This window comes from Sarcophilus harrisii, chromosome 1, assembly GCF_902635505.1.
Source record: "Sarcophilus harrisii chromosome 1, mSarHar1.11, whole genome shotgun sequence".
Taxonomy (NCBI): Eukaryota; Metazoa; Chordata; class Mammalia; order Dasyuromorphia; family Dasyuridae; genus Sarcophilus; species Sarcophilus harrisii.
The window spans coordinates 144,388,201-144,413,102 of NC_045426.1; the positions used below are offsets into that span (position 1 = coordinate 144,388,201).

Below are 24,902 nucleotides of genomic sequence, written 5' to 3' on the forward strand. Positions count from 1 at the left end.
AGTGTCCAAAAATATATTGAATTAGTCTTTTAGACTATAAATGGCAAAAACGGACAGGAATTATTATTGATTATATAACTTTATATAAAGCATAGTGATATTTTTAGAATGAGTTCCAGGGAGGAAGGACTAACAGGAAGGTTAATAATGGTGGCAGTAATGTAAAATGTTCAGTATTTGGTCAACTGTCTCAGCAAAGCACCTTCTCAGTCTTAGATTATTAGGTCTTGGAAAGAAGGAAAAACAACCTTATGATGTATGTGCTATTTTTTTTTATGTAGATATACATACATACATACATCACATTTTCTAGATGAGAAAATCAAAAAACTCCAGAGAACTTAAGTGAATTAATGAGTAAGGATCACACAGCGATTAAAATGGCATTTAAGCTTAACTTTTCCTGACTTCAAAACCAGTATTCTATTCATTGCACCCTAAACCTTCCTTTTCTGGCTCTCTTAGCAGATCAATAGAGACATCTTAGATTTAGGTTGAAGTGGAGATGGAGAATCTTTCCAGAATAAATGGACTAAAGCATTATTCCAACTTTTCATTTGTCATTTTAATCCTTTAGAAACTTTGCCTTGAATGGAATGATTTCCTTCTCTACTCCACCTCTACCCCCTCTTTCCCTCCGATGATCAAGAGAAAAGTATCTTTAAAACTATGATATTCATCTTTTTTCTTTGAAAGAAACAAGATGACATTAAGCCAAGGATATAATCTATCTGGAAGACTGAGGGCTTCTCTCTAATAATATAAAGTAAGTTAATCTGAACCAGATGTAGCTGCTGTCCATTGTCATGCCCCTAAGGTACAGGATCAGTGGGATAAAGTTTGTTCTTTGGGCAGAGTACTTCTTAAAGTAGTAGATATTAAAGATGTAGAGTAATGAGAGTATAGGGTTGTGTTAATTTCGGTTCTCTTCTAAAAACATAAATTGTAAATTCACTTCAAGAAGACAGTTCAGTAATCATCTCTATCCTAAAGTATTTCTCACTGTATGAGAAATAGTTGATTTGAATCCTTCCTCTATTCCAATCAGTATTAATCAACTTGATAGAATCATATCAAAATTCTGTATATAAGGCAGTAGAGCTGTGAGCTGCAAATTCTAAGTTCACTTGCTTAATTATAGGAAGCTAAGTAAAAGTCCTCCACCCTAGTTTTTCTTTGTCATTGTAACCAAGCCCAGAATGGCAAAGGCGACAGCACATAAAAGTCTTCCAAAATGTTTTTATTTCTCCAGACCAATTTCTTGTCCAGTAGCACAAGACTATCTTGTCTATCTTATGGCTACTTAGGTCACTGACTGTGATAATGGGTACCATTTTTTTCTTGCCCAATCTAAGGAGAAGCCTGTCTATTTTAGGTGGAGATATTCCTTGATTCACCCAACTTGTGACCCTGTTGATACATTATTTTGCTTATTTTAGCTTATGTATCATAAGTAAATCAATGGAATTCTGTATTTGGTGTAGCTATTCTTGAATGATTGAACATCTAGTCATATAAAAAGAGGACCCTGGAAGGAGGAGGGAGCATCTCAAATCGTGAGGGACATCTGAAGTCTACTTCATTAGAAGGAACTATGGATCCCTTAATAAAGTGTCTTTGACTCGGAGCTCCACCTCAGACTCTTTTATGTAGGTGGGATAAATTTAATCCCTACAACTAATTCCTCCCAAGATATTACTACCTTTCCTCAAATAATTGGTATTACTTGATATTTCATTGTTTTCCTGTCTCCCACTGTAAGATCTGTCCCAGGGATTGTTTCATTTATGCTTTTGTGCAACTAAAAAAGCTAGAAAAAAGGAACAAATTAAAACCCCCCAATTAAATACTGAATTAGAAATTCTGAATCTCAAAGGAGAGATTAATAAAATTGACACTAAGAAAACTGTTGAACATTATAAATAAAACTAAGAATTGATTTTATGAAAAACCTAAGAAAAATAGACAAACCTTTGGTTAATTTGATTAGAAAAAGGAAAGAAGAAAACCATATTACCAACATCAAAAATGAAAAGAGTGAATTTACCACCAATGACAAAGAAATTAAAGCAATAATTAGGAGCTATTTTGCCCAATTGTATGGCAGCAAGTCTGACAACCTAACTGAAATGGATGAATGTTTTACAAAAATAAAAATTGCCCAGATTAACAGAAGAGGAAGTAAGTTACTTAAATACTCCCATTTTAGAAAAAGAAATTGAACAGGCATTAATGAATTCTGTAAGAAAAAATTTCCAGCACCAGAGGGTTTCACAAGTGAATTCTAACAAACATTTAAAGAACAATTAATTTCAATATAATCTAAACCATTTGGAACAATAGGTAAAGAAGGAGTACTACCAAATTCCTTCTGTGACACAAATGTAGTATTGATGCCTAAACCAGGAAGAGCCAAAACAGAGAAAGAAAATTACACATCATTTATGGTTGCTCCTAGCTTGATAACCTTCCATGTGGTATTTGCCAGTAGCAATTTATTGAATTAAATGATTCTCAGTGAAAGAAAGAAAAATATGGATGTCTTACATAATTTTTTTTTCTTCACATAGTATATGTTTTAATTTACAGAGGTAAAGAAACTAGAAGCACAGTACAATGCAATAGCAATTCCCAATGAAGAAAGTGTAGTCATCTACTACAAAATAAGGCAGCAGCTTGCCAAATTGGCTAAAGAGATTGAAGAATATATTCACAAACCAAAGTACTGTTTGCCATTTTTGCAGCCAGGACGATTGGTGAAGGTAAGCTCTTACTTGCTCCACTGCAAATTTTCTTTAAAGATTACGCTTCATAATCTTAGTAATAAAATCTTCCATATCATGAGTTTATTGAGAGAGTATGAATGGTGTTTTGGTACATGTTTGATAAAGACAAAAATAGGACTCTAGCCTATTAATCCCCTATATTTTTAACAATTATCAGTATAAGTAGAAACATCTGCCCTTAATTTAAAAAAAAAAACAACTCATTGTTAAATTTGACTTTTATGTATTTGGTGTATTTTCCCTTTATTTTCTGTAGAGGTGTTCTTTATAATAAAAAGGGGAGGAGTGAAGTTCAAAACTATTCAACTTTTTTTTTTAAGTCTATTTTGTTTGTTTGTGTTTTTTTGGTGCAGTATTGCACATCCTCTCCCCGCCTCAGCAGAGAAACAAGGGGGAAGAGTGTCTTCTCTTAGCTCTTTGAGGCACAGATTCATAATAATTTCTCAGCATTCAATTTTAATTAATTTTATTGCTGTTCTTTCCATTTATATTGTTAATAGTCATGTGTATTGTTTTTCTAGTTCTGTGTACTTCAGTTTACCTTCTTTTGTCTGAATTTTTCTGTGCTTTTCTATATTTGTCATTTTCACCACTGCTTCACAGTACTAAGTCTTTTTACCTTCAACATCCCATGCTACAGTTTGTTTAGCCATTTTGCAGTCAGTGAAATCTACTTTTATTTCCATTCTTTTGCTCTAAAATTTTAAATATTCCAGTGTATGTGGAAGGATTCTATCAGACTTTAACAGAACCAATACCAGCTGGGTTGCTTAGGGTATGGAGTGTTGGGATAGTTTTCAGGAGACCTAAGCGGTGTGATCTCTGGGTAGCCTGTTCCCACTTCCTTTTCTTTCACTAACTTTCTACAGCTTTGCTTCTGACTTCATCATTCAGCTGAAACTGCTTTCTCTAAAGTGATTAATGATTTCTTAGCAGCCCTTTCTGTATCTTCTGCTTTCTTAACTCCCTACAGGCTTTGATACTGCCAATTAATCCTTTCTTTGATGCTCTTCTCTCTGGACTTTCTAGACACAACTCTTTCTTGGTTCTCCTGCTATTTAACATCATCCTCAGTCTCATTTGCTGGATCTTCAAAAAGGTCATTCTGCCAATGACAAGTATCTCACATAGCTCTTTCCTGGGTCCTCTTCTGTCTTAATACTATTTCACCTGGTGAAATCAGCCATTGTGGATTCAGTTATCATCTCTATAATTTTCACTTATCTACCTCGCCTCTCTGCTGGCATTTCTATGTACCTGTTGGACATCTTGAGTTGGACATCCTATATATAGACAGCTTAAAATTAACATGTCTAAAGTTGAATTTGTTATTTTTCCCTCTAAATTATTCCCTCTTTCAAACTTATTTATTGCCTCTGAGAATACCATCATCCTCCTAGTAACCCAGGTATTATCCTCAATTCTTTGTTCCTCCTCTCTCTCCCCCTTTTCTCCCTCTCCCTTTTGCTTGTCCTCTCAAGCCTTCCAAGGCCTGTCAGCTTTTTTCATATATAACCCTTTCTCTCTTCTAACTTTACCACTATACTGATGCAGGTCCTTATCACCTCTTGCCAGGACTATTATAGTACCTGCTTGTTGGTAAACAGAACTCTCCCCACTCCAATACATCCTCTACTTAGTTATCAAGTTATTTTCTAAAAATCCTGGTCTGATCCTGTAATCCTTCCCATTGCCCATGCACTAAACTCCAGTCTTCTTGTATCTTACACCTTCTCTCCCTTTTTCATCCCCACCCTCCAAACATATACTCTACTGTCCAGTGACACTGACCACTTTGCCTTTCTTCAAATAAAATATTCCATCTTCACTAGGTGCCCCCTAATCATAGAATTCTCTCCCTTACCTCTTGCCACATGACTTACCGTACTTCTTTTAAATCCTAGCTAGATTCCTACCAATAGAGGAAGCTGTTGTCAATCCCTCTTAATTCTAGTGCTGTCCTGTTAATTGTTTCCAGTTTATCCTCTATTTAACTTGTTTGTCCATGTTGTTTGCATACTCTCTCTTCCATTTAGATTATGAGTTCCTTGAGAGCAGGAATTATCTTACTTTTCTTTATATTCCTATCTCTTTAGCACTATGCTTGGAATCTGATGGGTGCCTACTAGATATTTGTTGATAAGACACATAATAGCATCTACCTCACAGGATTGTTATATCAAAAGAGATTTTGTGGTATGCACATATGTGTTTGTGTGCATGTATGTATACATGTGTGTGTTGTGCACATACATGTGTGTGCACACATATAAAGTAGTTTATAATTGTAAAATTCTACAAAAATGCAAGCTAATTATTGTCAAACTATTCTTAAATATTGAGAAAGCAATCTCCCAAACTTTTTTGAGGCAGATGCGGACCTAATAGCTGAACTGTTGAAGGATAAGTAAAGAAAAAGAACTACGAATCAGTATCAGTAAATAATCTCACATTAAACCTTTAAATAAGCTTTTGGGGAAAATATATCAATTTATCTGAAAGATTTAATCACTGTGATCAAGTGGGATTTATATCAGTGATACAAATATCATTAGTATGTAGGAAAACTACATAATTATACATTTAGAATTTTTCACATAATTATATATTTTAAAATTCCCAAACATCTATCAATATACATAGGAAAAACCTTGACAAAGCACAGCACTGATTTATGTTTTAAAAAAGACCAACTCCAAAAAAAAGTAGAGATATAGAAGGATCATTTATTTAATATAAAAAACATCTCTCTAAAACCCACAATTTATATCTCATAGGAAAATATGGTAGTTTTCTCAGCAAATATAATTGTTAATTAAGATGCCCCTTCTCTGCAGTTTTTTGGCAACATTCTAGGAATGTAAACAGTGGCATTTATGTAAGAAAAAGAAATTAAAGCCATAAAGGTATGCAAGGAGGAGATAAAACTGTCCCTGTTTCTGAATAATACAATGATTTACTTAGGAATAGCACCTTTAGCAAAGTTACAAACTACCAAATAAACTTATCAAATTTGGTATTTGATATCATTTCTCTCTAATAGCAAAATCCATCTCAAGTCTCAAAATAATTATAAAATGTATTAGTATTCAGGGGTCAGTCTATCAAAGCATGATCAAATGTGTATATTTACAAAATTCTGCTTTTAAAGAAATAAGGAATTGTTTAACTGAAAGGATATTTAATTCTCATGCTCAGGCTATGACAATTTAATAAAAATAACACTTATCAAAGTTAATATACAAAGTTAATTCTATAGCAGTCAAATTAGTACTTTAAAAAGCTGGATAAGATATAATAACATTGAGTTGTAGCAAAATCTTGAAAATAAAAGAAAAAAAATTTTTTAATTACCAGAATGAAAGAAGAGATCTTAAAAACTGCATTTAAAAATAGTAATCACCAAAACTACTGGTTTTGATATTTTTAACAATAAATTATACCATTGGAGTTAGACAAAGAAGAATGTTGTTTTAAAAAAAAAAAAACTTGAAAGCAATCTGAGTGTTTTCCATCTATCACTTTTTGTTGTGACCTTATAGCCAGCCTTCTCAGATGGTATCTTGAACCTTGCATCTTCTCAGCATAATATGTTTTATAAGGAAAGACTGCTAAATGCCAGGCTGGTTATCTTTCATCTGCCCCAAAGCAACCATTTTCATCTTTACTAGCACAAAAAAAAATCTTCTGTAACCCCTTCATCTACCATTTGGACATGCAGAACCTCCAGTTCAAAGAACAGCATGCCTCCCTTTGTTAGGCCTTCCTTCTCCTACTGTGGCACCTTCTACTCAGTGATGAACATTCTCATACTTTTACATTTCAGTAATATGAACTCCAGTAGCTCATGATGCAAACACCACTCCACTTCTCCCACCACCCTCGTACTTATTTCTATCCCACTCAATCTTCTCACACCAAAATTTTGTCTAGAGTCCATTCAACCTTTCCACTGAACTCCCTTTCCATCTACTAGTTCCTACTGAGACTTGATAACACAGGTTTCCCCCTTCCCCCTGATAACATAGCCTCCCTAACCACCTTTCTCAAGTACTGGCTATACTTTCATTCATTCTCTTTGGCTCATTGGGTCACATAGGGGAGTTGGAATGCTCCATTCTCCTCATTATCCCTTCTCAGTTCTCTCCCTCCCTCCTTCACTCAGGAATCTCTCATCCTTTGTAGTTTATATTACTCATATCTATTACTCCATGAAAATCCTGATAACTCTTGTCCAAGAACACCCCACACACACGGTCATTCTTCTTGATTTCTCATTGCATTTCATACTTAGCTTACTATTTTTCTCTCTCCTTCAACTTTGGTCCTCATACCAGAGAACTTCAACATACATATTGATTGTCCCTCAAATATCCTAACAACTCGGTTCTTCAGTTTACCTTCCCTGAGCTATCTATTCCTGCATCCACTTTAGCCCCAGATGGTCATACCCTTGATCTTGCCGTCACTCACATATGTAACTCTTCCATGTACAAGAGTTCTGAAATCCCCTTGATTTTTCACCTTTGCTTCTATCTTCTCTTATATAACCCTCCTCTTCATCTTTACTGTGATCAAATTCACTCTCCCAGCCATCTCTCTGACTTCAGCCGCTTCTCCTTTTCTCTCCATTCTATCCTATTCTCTTCAATCCTTTTGTCTCTTCATATCACTGCTTAGGTCTAAGCCTTAGCTTTGAATCACTCCCATGATCTATCACCTTTATGTCTATACACATGCTGCTGAACAAAGGTAGAGAAAAATCATACAACCATTCTGACTGGGTCCACTATAAATTTATATTATGAAACCTCACCTGTTCCCTCACTGCTACTAGAAAATCCTACTATTCCTCCCTTACCAATTCACTGTTCTCATCACATTAGCTTTTCTAAACCTTTTCATCCCTCTTCAAACTTCCTGTGGCTCTCCCTGCTCTCTGAAGAACTTTGCCTTATTTTGTACAGAAAAGGACCATTTACCATAAACACCTCCTTTTTTTCTTTCTCTTTTCCTATCACTCAAATGCTTTCTGCCACACTCTCATTCTTCACCTCTTTCACATGATAAAGTGACCTTATTGTTCCTTACCAAGGGTAAGCTCTCTATTTGTTCAAGTGATTCACTTCCATGCCATCTCCTCCAACAGATTGTCTTCTATTATCCCTATTCTTTTACTTACTTTCAATCTTAATGTTAGCTCCAAAAAAATAGATGGAAAAATGGAACTGAAGAAGCAGCAGAAATAATTTAACTCAGTACTTTGGTGATCAGTAAATCCCTAAACAGAAATAAACCCAGAAAGAATTCCTTATTAGAGAAGAATCACTGGAAAATCTCTAACAGAGATTAAGTATTTACCAAACTATTATACCATATAAGACAATTAATTCATGTGGTATGTAATCTGAATATTAAAGGTTTTATTTTTTAAAGTTAGAATAAAGGAAGATATTGGATCTTTCATAGCTGTCAGTGACTAAATTCTTAACCAAAAAAGAGAAAATCAATTACAGGAAAAAAATAATTTTATTTACATGAAATTGAAAAGTTTTTGTGGTTTTGTGGACACAAAATTGATTCAACTAGAATAAAAAGGAAAATACTTCAAATGGGGTAGGGAGAGTCTTTTTATCAAATGTCTGTACGTGTTTGAAGTCCAAGATTTATAGACAACTAAAGCATACTAAAGATAATAAGACTTGCATAAAAGCTTTTATAAATGTTATTTTCATAAACTCTCTTTTCTTCTCAGGTGAAGAATGAAGGGGATGATTTTGGTTGGGGAGTAGTGGTGAATTTCTCCAAGAAATCAAATGTTAAGGTAAAATGATTTCTTTTGATTAGGAAAATATATGTATAACTGACTAATCAAATACTGCCGACATAAGAATTTCATGATTTCAGTTTTTAAAATTTGATGAATAACCAATATTTTTAGGAGAAAATGTAGGGGATTTAAAGTAGGGAATTTTTTTTTTACCTTATTGAATTTTGTACCCATACAAAAGTTTTTGTTGTCTTGCAAAAAAAAAAAATTGTAAAATTCTGAAATATTTTATTTCTATTAAAATTAACTTTTTTTCTCTTCAATTATAGACAGTTTTAATGATTTTCACCAGATTTTCAGGTTGTGGAAGTTAGAGAAAGCATTAGCCAAGAAGGGTTGAAGTGGGAAAAGAACATTATCTGGTTCTAAGTTTTTTAAGTCTTTGTGATATTTAGGAATAAAATATTTTTAAATATTCATATATAAAATAAAAAGAAGTGTTGTGTCCTAAGAGTGGTTATACTGAAATTTGACATTTATTTTCTTTATAATTCCTCTCTCTTCTTTTTTTAAAGAAAGAAAAAAAAGAAAAATAAAAGGATTGATCTAATTTCAGTTTATAAGCATCTCTTCCACCTCCGTTCTCATTGAGTGGGGGGAGGAAACTTTATTATCATAAACATGTGTAGTTGGAACATATTATCCTATTGTCCATGTTCAAACATGAATCTCCTCCTAAACATTTTGAATCCATCACAGGTTTCATCATTAGTTCTCTAGTATTATGATTGGTCACTACATCAATCAAAATATTTCCTATAACCAGAGCTGGTTCATGGTAATTAAAATTTGAGACAGATATTTGACCTAGTAATATTTGAATAGAATTTGAAATGTTAAAGCAGTTTGCACTGGATAAAAAATTAATATCACATTTCTAGTTGCAGCTTTATTCATGAATTGTTGTCATCTTTCCATACTCCTAACAGTGTATGAAATACTTGTTACTGTTTCTCTAGCCAAAAAAAAAATCCACAACCCTTTAAATAAATGATACTGTACTATTTACATGGTGCTTGGTTGTTTTAAAAATTATTTTACATACATTATTAATAATTTCATCAATTAAGGAGTTATTTACAAAGTTCAAATACTTTACCACCTTTTGTTGCATTATTTCATTTGATCCTTACAGCAACTTTGCTGCTGAAGTAAGGTAGTCAAGATAAATACAATTCATCTCCTGAATTTTACTATTAAAATACTATTTTCATTGATATCTTTTGTTACATCACCTTTATTTCCAAGTCCCTTCCCAGCAAGCCACCCTTGTAACAAATTCTTAAAAAGAAAAAAAGGGGGGGGGAACCAAACTATCAACCAGTACATTCTGTATATCTGATAGTTTATGCAATGCTCCACTCTGATAGTGTTCCATCTCTATTAAAAGAGGGAGAGAGGGAGCACGTGGAATGGAATACTTTTCCAACTCTTCTAAACACAGTTTTCCTATTCCTTAGTCGTGGTAATCTATTTTGTATCAATTGCCTTTCTTGCTGCCTCTGTCAATTATTTTCCATCTTTTGTTCTCTGACATTTGATGGATATGAAACTCAGTTCTGTTGATTTATGTTTTTCTTAGTGATTTGTAGCACTGTACTGTTATTAATTAGTAGTTTGCAATTCTTCCTTAAAGAGTTTTTTTTTTATCCTTTGACAATTTTTCTATTCATGAATGACTTTTGGTCTTTATCTTTATTAATTTCTTGTATATCTTGAAAGTAGGGCCTTTATTCAAGATACTTCATGAATATATATTTCCTAGTCAATGCATTGTATTTTCTGTCTTATCACACTTTTACTAATTCTGTTCATACAAAAGCTTTTCAATTTTATATTAATATTATTTGATTATTATAATTATTTATGATAATCTTTTAGATTGCCTCTAGCTCTTGGTTGTGTTAAGTGTATTCTCCCAGTCATAATAACTGTAATCTATATATTCAATTTACCTATCCATTTTGAACTTACTATAACTTAGCTGATGTTAGTGTAAACCTGATTTCTGCCAGAATACTAGTTTTCCAGTAGCTTTGTCTTACAGAAGGAATTCTTCCCCAAGTAATTTATATTCTCACATTTAGCACCTTCCTTCTACAAAAAGCAAAACTAGGGAGATAGCCAAAAGTTACACATTTGGGTAAGCCATACTTAGTATTATTGATTGTGTTTCTAGTGCTTTTTCCTTCTTACTATATTTTTCTTGATAAGAAATTATTGCACTATATTTTTCCATATAAAAAGTTCAAACTGTTGAAAGAGTAACTATATATATATATACACATACATACATACATACATACATACATACATACATACTTTGGTTTCACTCTGTATTACATCCATTCACTTTATAAGCTTTTCAGGAGACATATTTACTGAAGTTTTCTAATTATCCATCATCTTTAGGTTTATTTCAAATGGTAGCTTTTATTTCTGTAACAATTGCTAAATTATTTATTGCATAGTAGAAAAGTGTGACATCTAATATCTCTCTACAGTTATACACAAGATAGCTTACCTCCATCTGTTTATTCTTTAATTTGGCCATACATAATAGATAATTTTGCTAATAAGAAATATTAACTTTTATTTTTGATGCAAGGTACAATATACTTTCATCAGTTTTGCATCACAGATGACAGGTAGCTAGCCTGCTTTTATTTACAGATACCTCATGGGAATTTTTCTCGGGGGGGGTGGGCAGAGAGATTATTTTAAAGTAATTTTGCTTTTTTTTTTTTTGTTTTAGAGTCAGGAAGCAAATAATACAAGTACAGTAGAGGAATGTTTGTTTTGTTTTGGGGTTTTGTTTGTTTTTTGGTAGGCTCATTTTTTTTTTTCTTGCAAAGTTTGGTGATAATTCTCTCTCTTACAGACTTTTTGATTTTAGAAACTAGTTTAAAATCTTAATCCAGATTTATGGTAGAATTTTTCAGAATGCAGAGTTGCGGTATATAAACTTGCTGAGTGAGCATAAATTAGCATTATTGGTATAGATTAATAAAAAGTTATTTTACTTTCTGAGTGAGGTTTTTGATCCGTGGCAGTTAATTTAACGTGGTACATAATTTTAGGGGAATATTGAGTATTGCAGTGTACCAAACTTAAAACTTATTTGTAATCTCTTCTCCCTAATGTTTAGGAAATTAACATTAGTTGTCTATTTTTATTGCCTAATGAAGCATATATTTCATTTAAGAAAAGTTAGATGTAAATATGTGAAAATGTATGGTTTTCCAAATTGGGTGCTAGAATTGCAAAAGGACATACTTCATAATTTTAATGCCTGTGGAGTTTCAGCCTATATGTTATTCACTATTACATTGCAATTTTTAGCAAGCACCTCTTATTGGGAGGGCCAGCCATCCACACTGACTGCTGCCAGTGGTATACACAAACCAGCGTGACAGAAGAAGCAAAGCCTCTTGAGGGAAACCCAGGAAGCAGTATAATGTTAGCAAAGTTATTATACCACCACCATCTCACAATGATTTTTTGGATCTTAACAATTATTACCCAACACCCTAAATCCTAGAGCCTTGGGAATAACTGACCCCAAGAGCACTGGCTCTGTGCCTCTCATTTAGCTTGGTTTGTGGCATTTCTCTGTATAGTTAGCTAGAGCAAAAATATATTTCAACATTAATCTAATTAGAAGTCATTAGTTTCCAGTGAATTTTAAACTATGTGTATCGTCATTTTTTAAGTGTTACATCTGGGACATTAACATCTCTTTTTCTCTCTCTCAATTTCTCTCTAGCCCAATTCTGGTGAATTAGATCCTTTATATGTCGTAGAAGTACTTTTACACTGTAGCAAAGAGAGCTTGAAAAATTCTGCTACTGAGGCTGCTAAGCCAGCAAAACCTGGTGAGAAAGGAGAGATGCAGGTTTGTTTTTTTTATTTTTTATTTTTTTAATCATACTCTGTAAGCACTTGTACTATTTACTCTGTAGACCATGAGAAAATGATTTATAATTAAGGAAGTCAGCCTCCTACTTGGTAAAAACATTATTTTTGACATTTTATGGATTTATATATGAAGAAGCAATTATAATATTGCTGTCATGAATAATTTATTATCAAATGAAGTGATTTAATGTTAATTAGGAATAGCAAAAAAAATGTCCTTTTTTATCATATTAATATGCATGTAAACTGATTTTTTTTTTTTTTTTTTTTTGCCATTACTTTACAGTTCATAGTCTTATAATTTCTAATACTGGAGGAGACTTTCGAAATAATTTATTTAAATTACTCATTTTACAAATGAAGAAATAGGTTCAGTAGTCATGACCTGCTGAAGGTCACACTAACTGGTTGAGCCATCAGTTAGACAGGTATTCTGATGCCAAATACAATTTAATTGACAGTTAGTTGTGATGATAATTTTAGATTTTGAGACATTTTGTTGATGCCAACCACTACTTCATCTGAGTTATTTGGTGTGGGAATTGGAATATTCATTTCTGTGAAAATGGCATTGTAAAAAGTTAGAATATCATTCGTAAAAATAAGTTCCCAATAAAAATAAACATTTCTTAGAAGCTATTTAATTAGCATATAGTTTATATTGCACCCTGACCTTACTCCATTATCTTCAAACAATTCAAACCTATTTCATTATTTCTGTCATTGCGGGTACTTCCTTCACCAAAGCAGATCATAACCTCTTTGCACCATCTGGCGGCTCCTTGCTAATTGACATTTCTGGAATTTACACATCTTGTATTAAAGAAATCAGATTTGATATCAGAATGTTTGAGTTAATATTCTGATTTTACTACACTACCTGTAATGGACTTTGACAAGGTATAACCTCTTGAGCTCTCAGGTTCCTCAGATATAAAATGAGGGGTCAGACTAGATGATCTCTAGAAGCTTTTTTCTAAAAGAGCTTCAATGATAGAAAATTCATTTCATCCTAGAATAGTTTTACTTTGGGACATCCACAGTTGTTTATTTTTTAAAATTTCCCTTACTTTAAACTTAAATCTAAAACTTATAACCATTGCTTTCAGTTCTGTCATCTTTACCAAACAAACTTCCCTCATCTGCTGGCCTGCTTTAGCTACAACTAGAGCCTGGTTTTTTTGTGGGACTCCACATGAGTGTCATCAGACATTAATTGTGGACTTTCTCACCCAAGCATTATACAGGTATGTGTAGATCATCTGATGAAGACTTAAAAGATATAGGGACAGCCCATGTGGATGTCCACAGATAGAACCTGTCCACAAAATGTGAAGCACTTCAGTGATGATAGAAGGCGGCATTGTGTTTGCCTTCTGTTAATCATGTATGATTCCTTGTGTATTCCTATTTCTGTTTACACACTGGCTTGTATTATCTTTCTATTTGTATACATCTTTTTCGATTTAATTATAAATTCCTTTTAAGTAAAGGGAATGTCTTAAAAGTCTTCATATTTTTCTTAGCTGCTGTCATAGTTCATAGAATCATAAAAATATAAATTTAAAGCTAGAAAAGACATGATAAACCATCTAGTTTAACCATTTCTTTTTTGCAGGTTCTTTAAGATAGAAGACTTTCTACCAATAATTATGGTTTGCTTTAATTGGTCACATCTTTATTGTGCTGCAGTGCTGACTTTCTTTGGGAATCCTATTAATCTAATAAGTTCTATAGTAGATTATTCTGATAATTAAATTCAGAACCTTGTGCTAATTATTAGGTGGTTCCAGTCCTGGTGCACCTCCTATCTGCTATCAGCAGTGTTCGACTTTATATTCCCAGAGATCTGAGGCCAGTTGACAATCGACAAAGTGTGCTAAAATCAATACAGGTACACAGTCTTATAATTAGATGCTTTAATAATATTGTAAATTTCTGTGCACTATGGTAGAAATTTATGTAGTCCTTTTTAAGAAATTGGTTGTTTTCTTTAAACATTAATTATTGTTTAGGGACAATAACAATAATCTCATGAAATAAAATTACTGTAAACTAACAGGAGCAAAACTGCCAATTGACTACTCTTTAAAAATACCTATAGTATGGAATATGAAGGTGTCTCAAAAGGAAAATCATGGTATATTTACTCATCTTCATTAATGAAAGGAAAGGTGTTCCTCTTTTCCAAATATTAAATATGATTTGGTTTAGTAAAGGATTTGGAATAACTAATAAAAGTTATTTCTTCAGAATTTTCTGCTTTATTTTGTTCCAGAATCATTTTTTAGTGTTCGTAGTGCATATGTAAAATTTTATTTTCCTTGGGAAGTACTGTGACTATTATGACATAAATCATGATAACTTGGTAAATAATTTGTCTATAATTTCATCAAATATTTGTCAACTTTCTACCATAAATTTTCTTATGTTGTCATTTATCTTTTTCTATGCCTGTTTCTTCTCTTCACTTAATTGTTTGAAAAACATTTTTTTTTCCTCTAATGCAGTGTTTTTCACAAAGTAGATAGTAAATGTATTTTACTGTAATTGTTTTCATTAATTCTTCATGTGTTTATATTTTAACATATTTAATATTAACATATATTGGACTATCTGCCTGCCATGTGAGGGTCAGGGGAAGGAGGGAAAAATTTGAAACAGAAAGTTTTGCAAGGGTTAATGTTGGAATTTTTGCCCATGCTTATGTTTTGTTTTTAAAAAAAAAAAAAAAAGCTTTAATTAAAAAAAAAATTCTTCATGTGTTAAGATAAAAAAAAAAATTTAATTATTTAGTTTTGGAGTTTTTATTTTTAAATTTTGAGTTCCAAAATTTTTCCCACTCCTTCCCATACCCACTGAAAAAGCAAGCAATAATAATATCAATTATATATGTGAAATCATACCTATCTTATTTCCACATTGGCAATATTGGAAGAGGAAAACAAAAAAATTAAGTGACAATTGTATTTCAGTTTGCACTTTTGAGTCCATCAGTTCTGCCTCTGGAGATAGATAGTAGTTTTTCATAACTCCTTTGGAATTGCCTTGGATCAGTGCCTTGATCATAAGAGCCAAGTCTTTCACAGTTGATCATCATTACAATATTACTTTTTTTTTTTTTCCTGTCTTTAAGTAATATACTGTCTTTTTTTTTTTTTTTTTTTTAATAGCCTTTTATTTACAGGATATATACATGGGTAACTTTACAGCATTAACAATTGCCAAACCTCTTGTTCCAATTTTTCACCTCTTACCCCCCCCCACCCCCTCCCCTAAATGGCAGGATGACCAGTAGATGTTAAATATATTAAAATATAACTTAGATACACAATAAGTATACATGACCAAAACATTATTTTGCTGTACAAAAAGAATCAGACTCTGAATTATTGTACAATTAGCTTGTGAAGGAAATCAAAATGCAGGTGTGCATAAATATAGGGATTGGGGAATTCAATGTAATGGTTTTAGTCATCTCCCAGAGTTCTTTTTCTGGGTATAGCTAGTTCAGTTCATTACTGCTCCATTAGAAATGATTTGGTTGATCTTGTTGCTGAGGATGGCCTGATCCATCAGAACTGGTCATCATCTAGTATTGTTGTTGAAGTATATAATGATCTCCTGGTCCTGCTCATTTCACTCAGCATCAGTTAGTTAAGTCTCTCCAGGCCTTTCTGAAATCATCCTGTTGGTCATTTCTTACAGAACAGTAATATTCCATAATTTTCATATACCACAATTTATTCAGCCATTCTCCAACTGATGGACATCCATTCAGTTTCCAGTTTCTAGCCACTACAAAAAGGGCTGCCACAAACATTCGTGCACATACAGGTCCCTTTCCCTTCTTTATAATCTCTTTGGGATATAATCCCAGTAGTAACACTGCTGGATCAAAGGGTATGCACAGTTTGATAACTTTTTGAGCATAGTTCCAAACTACTCTCCAAAATGGTTGGATTCGTTCACAACTCCACCAACAATGAATCAATGTCCCAGTTTTCCCACATCCCCTCCAACAATCATCATACAATATTACTTTTACTGTGCACAGTGAACTCCCAGTTTTTTTCACTTCATTTTACATCAGTTCATATAAGGTTCTCCATATTTTTTCTTGAAAACACCTCTTTGGTCTTTTCTTATAGCACAGTAGTACTCTGTCACAATCATGTGCCATAACTTATTCAGCCATTCCCCAATTAATGAGCATCCCCTTGATTTCCAATTCTTTGCCACCATAAAAAGAGCTGCTTTGAATATTTTTTGCACACTTTGGTTCTTTTCTTTGATCTCTTTGGGATACAGACTTAGTACTAATACTGCTGGGTTAAAGGGTATGCACAGTTTTATGCTCTTCTGAGCCTAGTTCCAAATTGTTCTTCAGAATGGTTGGATCAGTGTATTACTCTACTAGCAATTCCATGTTTCTCTCATCACCTCTAGCATTTGTCATTTCTGATAAATGGTATTTTAGAGTTGTTTTGATTTGCATTTCTCTCATCAATAGTGATTTAAAGCATTTTAATAAAATGAATTTTTGAAAGTTGTTTTCTCTCAAAGTATTCAGTATCATAAATTTTTTAATCTTTTTCTTTTAGGAAGTTCAAAAACGTTTTCCTGATGGTGTTCCATTATTAGATCCCATTGATGATATGGGCATACAAGATCAAGGACTCAAAAAAGTCATACAGAAAGTAGAGGCTTTTGAACATCGAATGTATTCTCATCCACTTCATAATGATTCAAATTTGGAAACTGTTTACAAGCTTTGTGAAAGAAAAGCACAGGTATTACAAACTCACTTTTTTTCTTAGATTTTCCTTGAACTGTTCTGTATGCTATGATCGATTTCAATATCATATTTTACTTAGAATATTATATATCACCTATTACATAATCATTTACTTGAATTTTTAACAGTATACTTATAATTTAACATAGTAATTGAAAAGCTGTTCTGCTTGTCTTGTTTTGATCTTCTATTGAATGAGTTACTAGTGATTTTTTTTTAAGTTATCACCATAACCATTCCCTCCTCTTTCAGACCTCTCCATCCTACCCAAAACAGGTCATCTGGTATAACAAATAGTTTTAGTTATGCAAAACACGTTTTGGGTGTTTTAAAAATTCTCATTCTGTACCTGTCTACCAAGAGACTAAGCACCTATCATACTTCTTAATAAAGCTTTCTAAAGTTATAATCTGCATTGATCAGAGTTCTTAAGTCTTTTATAGATGTTTTCATTTACAGTGTTATATTGGTTTAAATAGTTCTCTGGTTCTGTTCACTTTACTCAATTCATCCAAGTTCACCTGAGTTTTAATATATCCCTTTTGTCATTTTTTAGTACAAAATAAGGTACCATTTTATTTACACAATAATTGGCTTAACTATTATCAATGGCAAGGGTTAACCATTTCGTTTCCTATTTATTCTTTGCTACAATAAAATGTGCTTCTATAAATTATCTTTTATAATTTGGTCTTTTCTTCTTTCTTTGAGTTTCATCATATATGGCCTCTACCAGTTAGTGGTAACACAGTGTCAAAGGATATACAGTTTAGAGACTTGTGCATATATTTTCAAAGTGCTTTTCAGTTTGAGTACACTACTGCTCCACTGGTGATATATTAGTATGCCTATCCTCCCCAGATCTTCAAAACTTAGCATTCTCCTTTTTTGTTTTCTTTACTGTTCCTCATGAATACAAAATAGAACTAGAGAGTTGTTTTAATTTGAATTTCTCTTATTAATAATTTGGAGCATTTTCCCATATGGTTGTTAGCTTGCCATTTTTCTTATGAAAATATTTTATTTTTCTTATTGAGGTTTTTTTTTTTTAGTCATTTTTTTCCCATTTCATTTCCCTTTTAATTTTAACTGCATTGATGTGTATAGAAAAGCTTTTAAACTTTATTTAACCAACATTTCCCATTTTAATTCCTGTGTTCTATCTATTGTCTGGTGAGGAATTTTCCTGTTTATTGTTTTATAAGCTATTTACAATGTGATCTTTAATATCTTAATTCACATATCCATTGGGAATTTACTAGTATTATTTGGGGGTATATGTGAGAGTTATTGGTCTACACCTAATTTCTGCCAGACTGCTTCCAGCATTTTGATGAATAGTGATTGTTTATCCATCTAGGTGGAGTTTTTACTTTATTGAAAATATACTCATTTCTGATTCTTGTGAACCTAATCTGTTTTACTCATCAACTTTTTTTTTCTTAAATAATCAGTACCAGTGCTTCATTGTATATTTTAAAATCTTGATCTGCTAGAAATACTTCCTTTTTTTTTTAAATTACATCCTTTAAGATTCTTGACCTTTTATTCTTCCTGATTTAAGTTTATTATGTTTTCTTGTTAACCTCTTCTCCTAGTTCTCATTTCCTTATGTTTTAACCATCCAGTTTCTATTAGTCTTAAGTAGCAGCTATTTTTGTACCTTCTATAGTTACTTTGCATAAAATTTATTTTTCTCTCTTTTCCTGCTGTGATTTATTGGTGATGTATACAAAGGCTCATAATTTTTGAGATTTTCTTCATCTAATTAAAATTGATTGTTACTTTTTTGTTTGAATCAGTAGATTACTTTATAATCTTATCTCTTCAGATCATTTGTTCACATTTTTCTTATGAAAATGAATTATAAACAACTGAAATACTTTTCAGGAATAAAGATAAATTTCAGTAATTAGAAAAATATTCCTTTCTTATGGATAGGTCAAGTTAACATGATATAAATATCAGTAGTAGTTAATTTACTTATTCAGTGCCATACCAATTATAAAGTGCCAAAGTATTACTTTTAGAGACCTAGAGGAAGTGATAGTGAAATTTATCTGGAAAAACAAAGGGTCAGGAATCTGGAAGGAAAGAAAAGTGACTGTCAAAAAAGAGGAAGTGGAGGGGCTAATCAAACTATACTACAAAGCAGTGACTATCAAACCACTTAGTACTAGTTTAAAATATTGAAATAAATATAGTGGTTTCATGCTTGATAAACTCAAAGATCTCAACTACTGGGAAGACAGATTTTGACAACAACTGCAAAGTCAGTTGTGGAAATCAGTGCATAATAATCAGTGATTGACACCATAGGCCAAAATAAGCTCCCTGTGGTTGCATTGCTTAGACATAAAGGTCACATCATAAAGTATAGAAGCAAGGCAAACATTACCTTTCAGGTCTGTGGATAAAGGAACAGTTTATGACCAGACAAGAAATAGTATTACAATTTATCATTATCCTTTTTCATTAGAATATGGTTTTCTGTCTTTGTAGAGCTCTCAATGTCATATGTGGATAGAGGTCAAAACAGCGATAACTGATAAGTATATGTATATCTGTTTGTTTCTCTATTGCAGCAAATTCATAGAAGTTATTTGGGTATTATACTAGATTTTCAAATGGGAGATAACCTATACACAGTATTTTGCAGCTTAAATTAAATTAATGACCATCATAATCTTTAATATTAAGCTGTTCTCAAGTAGATTTTAAATGTTTTTTGTCAGCAGTATTTATGTATAGTTTGTTGTACTTCCTAATTAATTCTTTAATAACAGATCTTTTCCAAAGAATCAGCCATAGTTTTAATCAATAACAATTTTAAAAATCATATGAAAATAAGCTGCCTGAAAGAGTAAGAGGGCATATATTCAAAGAACCAAGATAATTATCAATGAGTACACAATTTCTGTTTGTCTTTATTTAGTTGGAGGTCAACAGAGCCAACTCTAGACAAAATTATGAAGTCTTCAAAATTAGAAGATTATGCAATGTAACATAAATCCTTTATTTAGGCATTCGTGACATTCCTTTTCATTTTTTGCAAACCCATTTTTGGGAGAAGAAAAATGAATTTTATATTGACTATTCATACTTCACAGTGTATGTTTGCTAAAAGGTTATCTGGGTCAGGCTTTTATATTTTAATTTTATGGTTGTTGGATATATTTGCAGACAGATAGCAAGATTACTTGATTGGCTGAATAGATATGGAAATGAAACATGGTCAGGGGTCTGACAGCAGTAACTGTCTTCCCTCCCCTACTTTATTTGATGATCTCATTGGTTCCCATGTATTTCATTATCATTTGTGTGCTAAGGATTCTCAAATCTATCTGTGCATCCCTAACCCCTCTACTGACCCTCATTCTTGCATCCCAACTGCCTTTAAGGCATCTCGTATTGGTTCTAGAAGACATCTTAAAACCCAGCATGTCTAAAACTGAACCAGGTATCTTTCTCCCTAAACCCTCCCTTCTTCCAAACCTCTCTATTATTATCAAGGGTACTACCATCCTCTCAGATGCATCCTCAACCCTCTCATTCTCTCTCCCCTTCTAAATGAGGTGAGGTTATATCTAACCATTTGCCTGTTTTATATTTTACCTTTATTATTTCTTGAATATATCCCTTTTCTTTTCTGATACTGCCACCACCTTGGTACAGGCTTTCTTCACTTCATACCAGCATTGTTGCATAGATTGCTGCTTACTTTGTGCCTCCCCATTCTGGTCCATCCCCCATTCAGTCACTAAAGTGATCTTCCTATTCAATAAGCTCTAGCAGTTCCCAGTCACTGCCAGGATCATATACAAAATCAAGTTTGAGGTTCAAAGCTCTCAATAACCTGCCCCACCCTCCTCCATATTTCTAATCTTCTCAAACCTTGTACTATTTCTCCTGTTCCCAGATGAGATGTTCTATCTCTTGGCTCTGGACATTATCTCTGATCATTCTCCATACCAGAAATATTCTCCCTAATCTCCTTATCCTGACTTCTTAACTTCTTTTAAAAGTTCTATCTTCTATTGGAAACCTTTCCTAGCCACTGTGAATTCTAGTTCTCTAGTTCTCCCAATAGAGATAGTTGGTAGTTATGTGTTGTCCCTTCCCCATTGAACTATAAGCTCCAAAAGGACAGGGACTGTTATTTGCCCCTTTTTTTGTATCCTTACAGTAGAACTTCACACAGTGCCTACCATATAGTAGGTACTTGAGGATTGCTTATTTTGATTAATGACTCTGGTTTGCATTCTGTCACCAATCAATAAGATTGTGTCCCAGCAAGTAATTCCAAAAGTGAGTAGATCAACTTCACCACATTTTGGCATGCAGAGATCCAGGTGGAGAGAAACAAGAAAATGGCAGCACTAATGTCTGGACTAGATCAGGGGCCAACTAGATATAAATCATCCTTTGATACTGCTGCTAATAGTACCCTCCATTTCATGATGCTTTGCTAAAGAAATGTGTCTAAACTTTATTGCTAATAGTAATAATATTCTTTCCCTCAATAAATCTAATCTATTTTTTACTATAATAGCAAGAGTAAAGTTAGCTTCTCTTTATTGCTTTGATATTTTTTAGATTGCTGTAGATATTAAATCTGCAAAGCGAGAACTAAAGAAAGCAAGAACAGTCTTACAAATGGATGAACTTAAGTGTCGGAAACGTGTTTTGCGAAGGCTGGGTTTTGCTACATCTTCTGATGTCATCGAGATGAAAGGACGAGTGGCTTGTGAGATCAGCAGGTAAAACTAATTGCCTTTTTTGTACATCTAATCTTGAAATAATGGCACAAATTATTCTTAATCAGGAAGAATGTGAGGTGATGGAGTATTGTACCTAACATGTAAGCAGTAGAGAGGTGTCATTTTCTTTGGCAAGGAAATATAAAACACTTTCAGTAAACTATAGAAACTTAGATGATTTTAATATAAAACTTTTAAGTACAAAAGAAACTTGATCTTTTTTTTTTTTTTCATTGATGTCCTTTTTATTCATCACTAAAAAACTCTATATGTAGTATACCACATTCTTGGATCTAATATCTCTGTAGCGGGTTAGAATAGAGAGTCTTGTCATCTTTTCTTTTAAATTCTTGTATGCTTTCTTTGGAATTATGCTTGTCTTTATAATTTTGCATGGAAATTTCTTGATTTTTATGTATTCAAAATTTTCTTATTTTTTTTCTTTTGTAACCTTTGTCTTCTATTTCGTTAAGAATATAGCTCCTGGGGCAGCTAGGTGGCTCAGTGGGTAGAGCACCAGCCCTGAATTCAGGAGTACCTGAAGTCAAATCTGACCTCAGACACCATAGCTGTGTGAGTCTGGGAAAGTCACTTAACCCCTTGCCTCCAAAAAAAAAAAAAAAAGAATATATCTCCTACTCAGAGTTGCGAAAAATATATGATCTATCTATTTGTAGACAGATATTTAATGAATGATTTCTTAGGTGAATTGTTGTAGTCTTTTTGATAGGCCTTTATTTATAAATTTTGAATCAATATTCATTAATGAATATAGCTAAGTAGCTATAAAGGATCTTTATGGTGGATGTGGGTGGGTGTTCCTGAAATAGTTTATAGATCCTTAGCATGACTCTAGAATGGGCAAGGCCTCCCCAGGTACTTAATTTATTATCTTCTTTACAATTTAATAAAGTATATTCATGATGAAGAGTTCTTCATTTGAATCATAGGTCACCTAGTTTATGTCCTTCATTTTACAGCTAAGGACATTGAGGCCAAAAGATTGTAAGTGATTTGCCTAATGATTCAAGATTAATTAAATAGCAAAGGCCAGGCTAGATGACAGAATCTAGTGTTAATTCTTGTGCCAGAAATTAGTATTACTCAAGTGAATGCTTTCCAGTGGTATTCGGATACTCTCATCTCTAGGCTTTGTGACATTCTTCTTGCCTTTCCTCCTTTCTGTGTAACCATTATTTCTCAGTGCCCTTTGCAGTATCATCAACCAAACTTTTAGCTGTACCACAAAAGTCTAGACTTAACCATTCTCTCTCTTAATTATCATTTCTATGCAGATGACTACCAGATATTTAAATATACTGCTAATCATCTTATTTTACATGTTCAAAACAACAATACATATCCATAGATTTCTTAGATTCTATTGATAGTCAGCCACCATTAAGTATCTGCTTATCGGGGCAACTAGGTGGTGCAGTGGAAAGCTCCAGCCCTGAAGTCAAGAAGTTCAAATTTGGTCTCAGACAGTTGATACTTCCTAACTGTGTGACCCTGGGCAAGTCACTTAACCTCAATTGCCTCAGCAAAAAAAAAAAAAAAAGTACCTGCCTATTCTTAGATATCCTTATCTCAAAGATTTTACCCATTTGAATTGATAGGATTTTCTCTGAATTAATATTTTAAAAAGAATTCCTTAATGCATTGAAAATACTATTTTTGGAAATGGCTGAATAAGTTGTGGCATATGTTGTGATAGAATACTACTTGCTACAAGAAAGAATGTTGATTTTAGAAAAACATGGAAAGACTTGCATGAAACAATACTGAGTGAAATGAGCCAGAATCAAGAAAATATTTTATGCAATAATAGCAATATTGTTCAAATGATAACTCTGAATGATTAAGTTATTCTGAGTAATATGAATATTTAATTCCATTACAAGAGACTTATGAAGGTACAAGCTATCTACCTTCAGAAGAAAGAACTGATGTATAGAAGTATGTTGTAGGGTTCTACATATGTATATATTTAATCTGTATCAAATGTTGGTTCTCTATAATGTGGGTTTGGGAGGAAAGAAAGGAGAGAACTTGGAATTCTAAACATAACCAAAAAAATAAGTATATATATAAATAAATAACTACATATAAAAATAAATATACTACTAATCTTCTGTCTCTTATATCATGTTTCTTATTGGATATGTCCAATTAAATGTCTTAAGGTATTGGAATGTCAAACTAAACATGAAATAATATTTTTGTATAGTGGATAAAGTTCTAGACATAGAGTTAGAAATATATGGGTACTAATCCCTCCTAATATTTGCTAGCTGTGAATTTTGGGCACGTTGCATCAGTCTTATATCTTGCCTCCTATGTCTTCCCAGGGAGCCCTGCACAAAAAAAGAACTCATCACCTTTCTATCCAAACCAATCTTCCAGATTACTATCAAGGTCACTGCTATCATCCTGGTCATCCTTGACTTCTCACTTTCTCTTATCCTCTATAACCTATCCATTGCCAAATCTAAGGCTTCAGCCTTTGCAGCATTTGTTTTGTTTTTGTTACCTTCTTTCTTCTGACGCTACCCATCATTTCATGCCTAGAATTTTACAATAACTTTTTGGTTGGTGTCCCAACTTCACATTTCTCCACTCCAGTACATCTTCCTTTTAGATAAGAAATTGATCTTCCTATAAAGCACAAGTCTTTGTGTATTCTTGCCCTATTCCATAAAATATAGTGACTCCCTAGTGAGGTCTTTTATGAGTTGGCCCTTTCTATTACTCTAGTCCTCTAAGCTTGCTTCCCTTTCACATGATATTCTATGATCCAGAGACATTGT

At 32.9% G+C, this 24,902-nt stretch overlaps 1 protein-coding gene across 1 annotated transcript in view; it reads left to right on the forward strand.

Annotated features, from left to right (window-relative positions):
* The window catches only part of MTREX (Mtr4 exosome RNA helicase), an 86,394-nt gene that overhangs the window by 44,767 nt on the left and 16,725 nt on the right, over positions 1–24,902 (forward strand). Inside the window, exons 17-22 of the mRNA XM_012541030.3 lie at positions 2,590–2,762; positions 8,542–8,610; positions 12,383–12,511; positions 14,318–14,428; positions 17,139–17,327; positions 21,929–22,092. Of these exons, the coding sequence (XP_012396484.2) occupies positions 2,590–2,762; positions 8,542–8,610; positions 12,383–12,511; positions 14,318–14,428; positions 17,139–17,327; positions 21,929–22,092 (835 nt within the window). The remainder of the gene's footprint in view (positions 1–2,589; positions 2,763–8,541; positions 8,611–12,382; positions 12,512–14,317; positions 14,429–17,138; positions 17,328–21,928; positions 22,093–24,902) is intronic.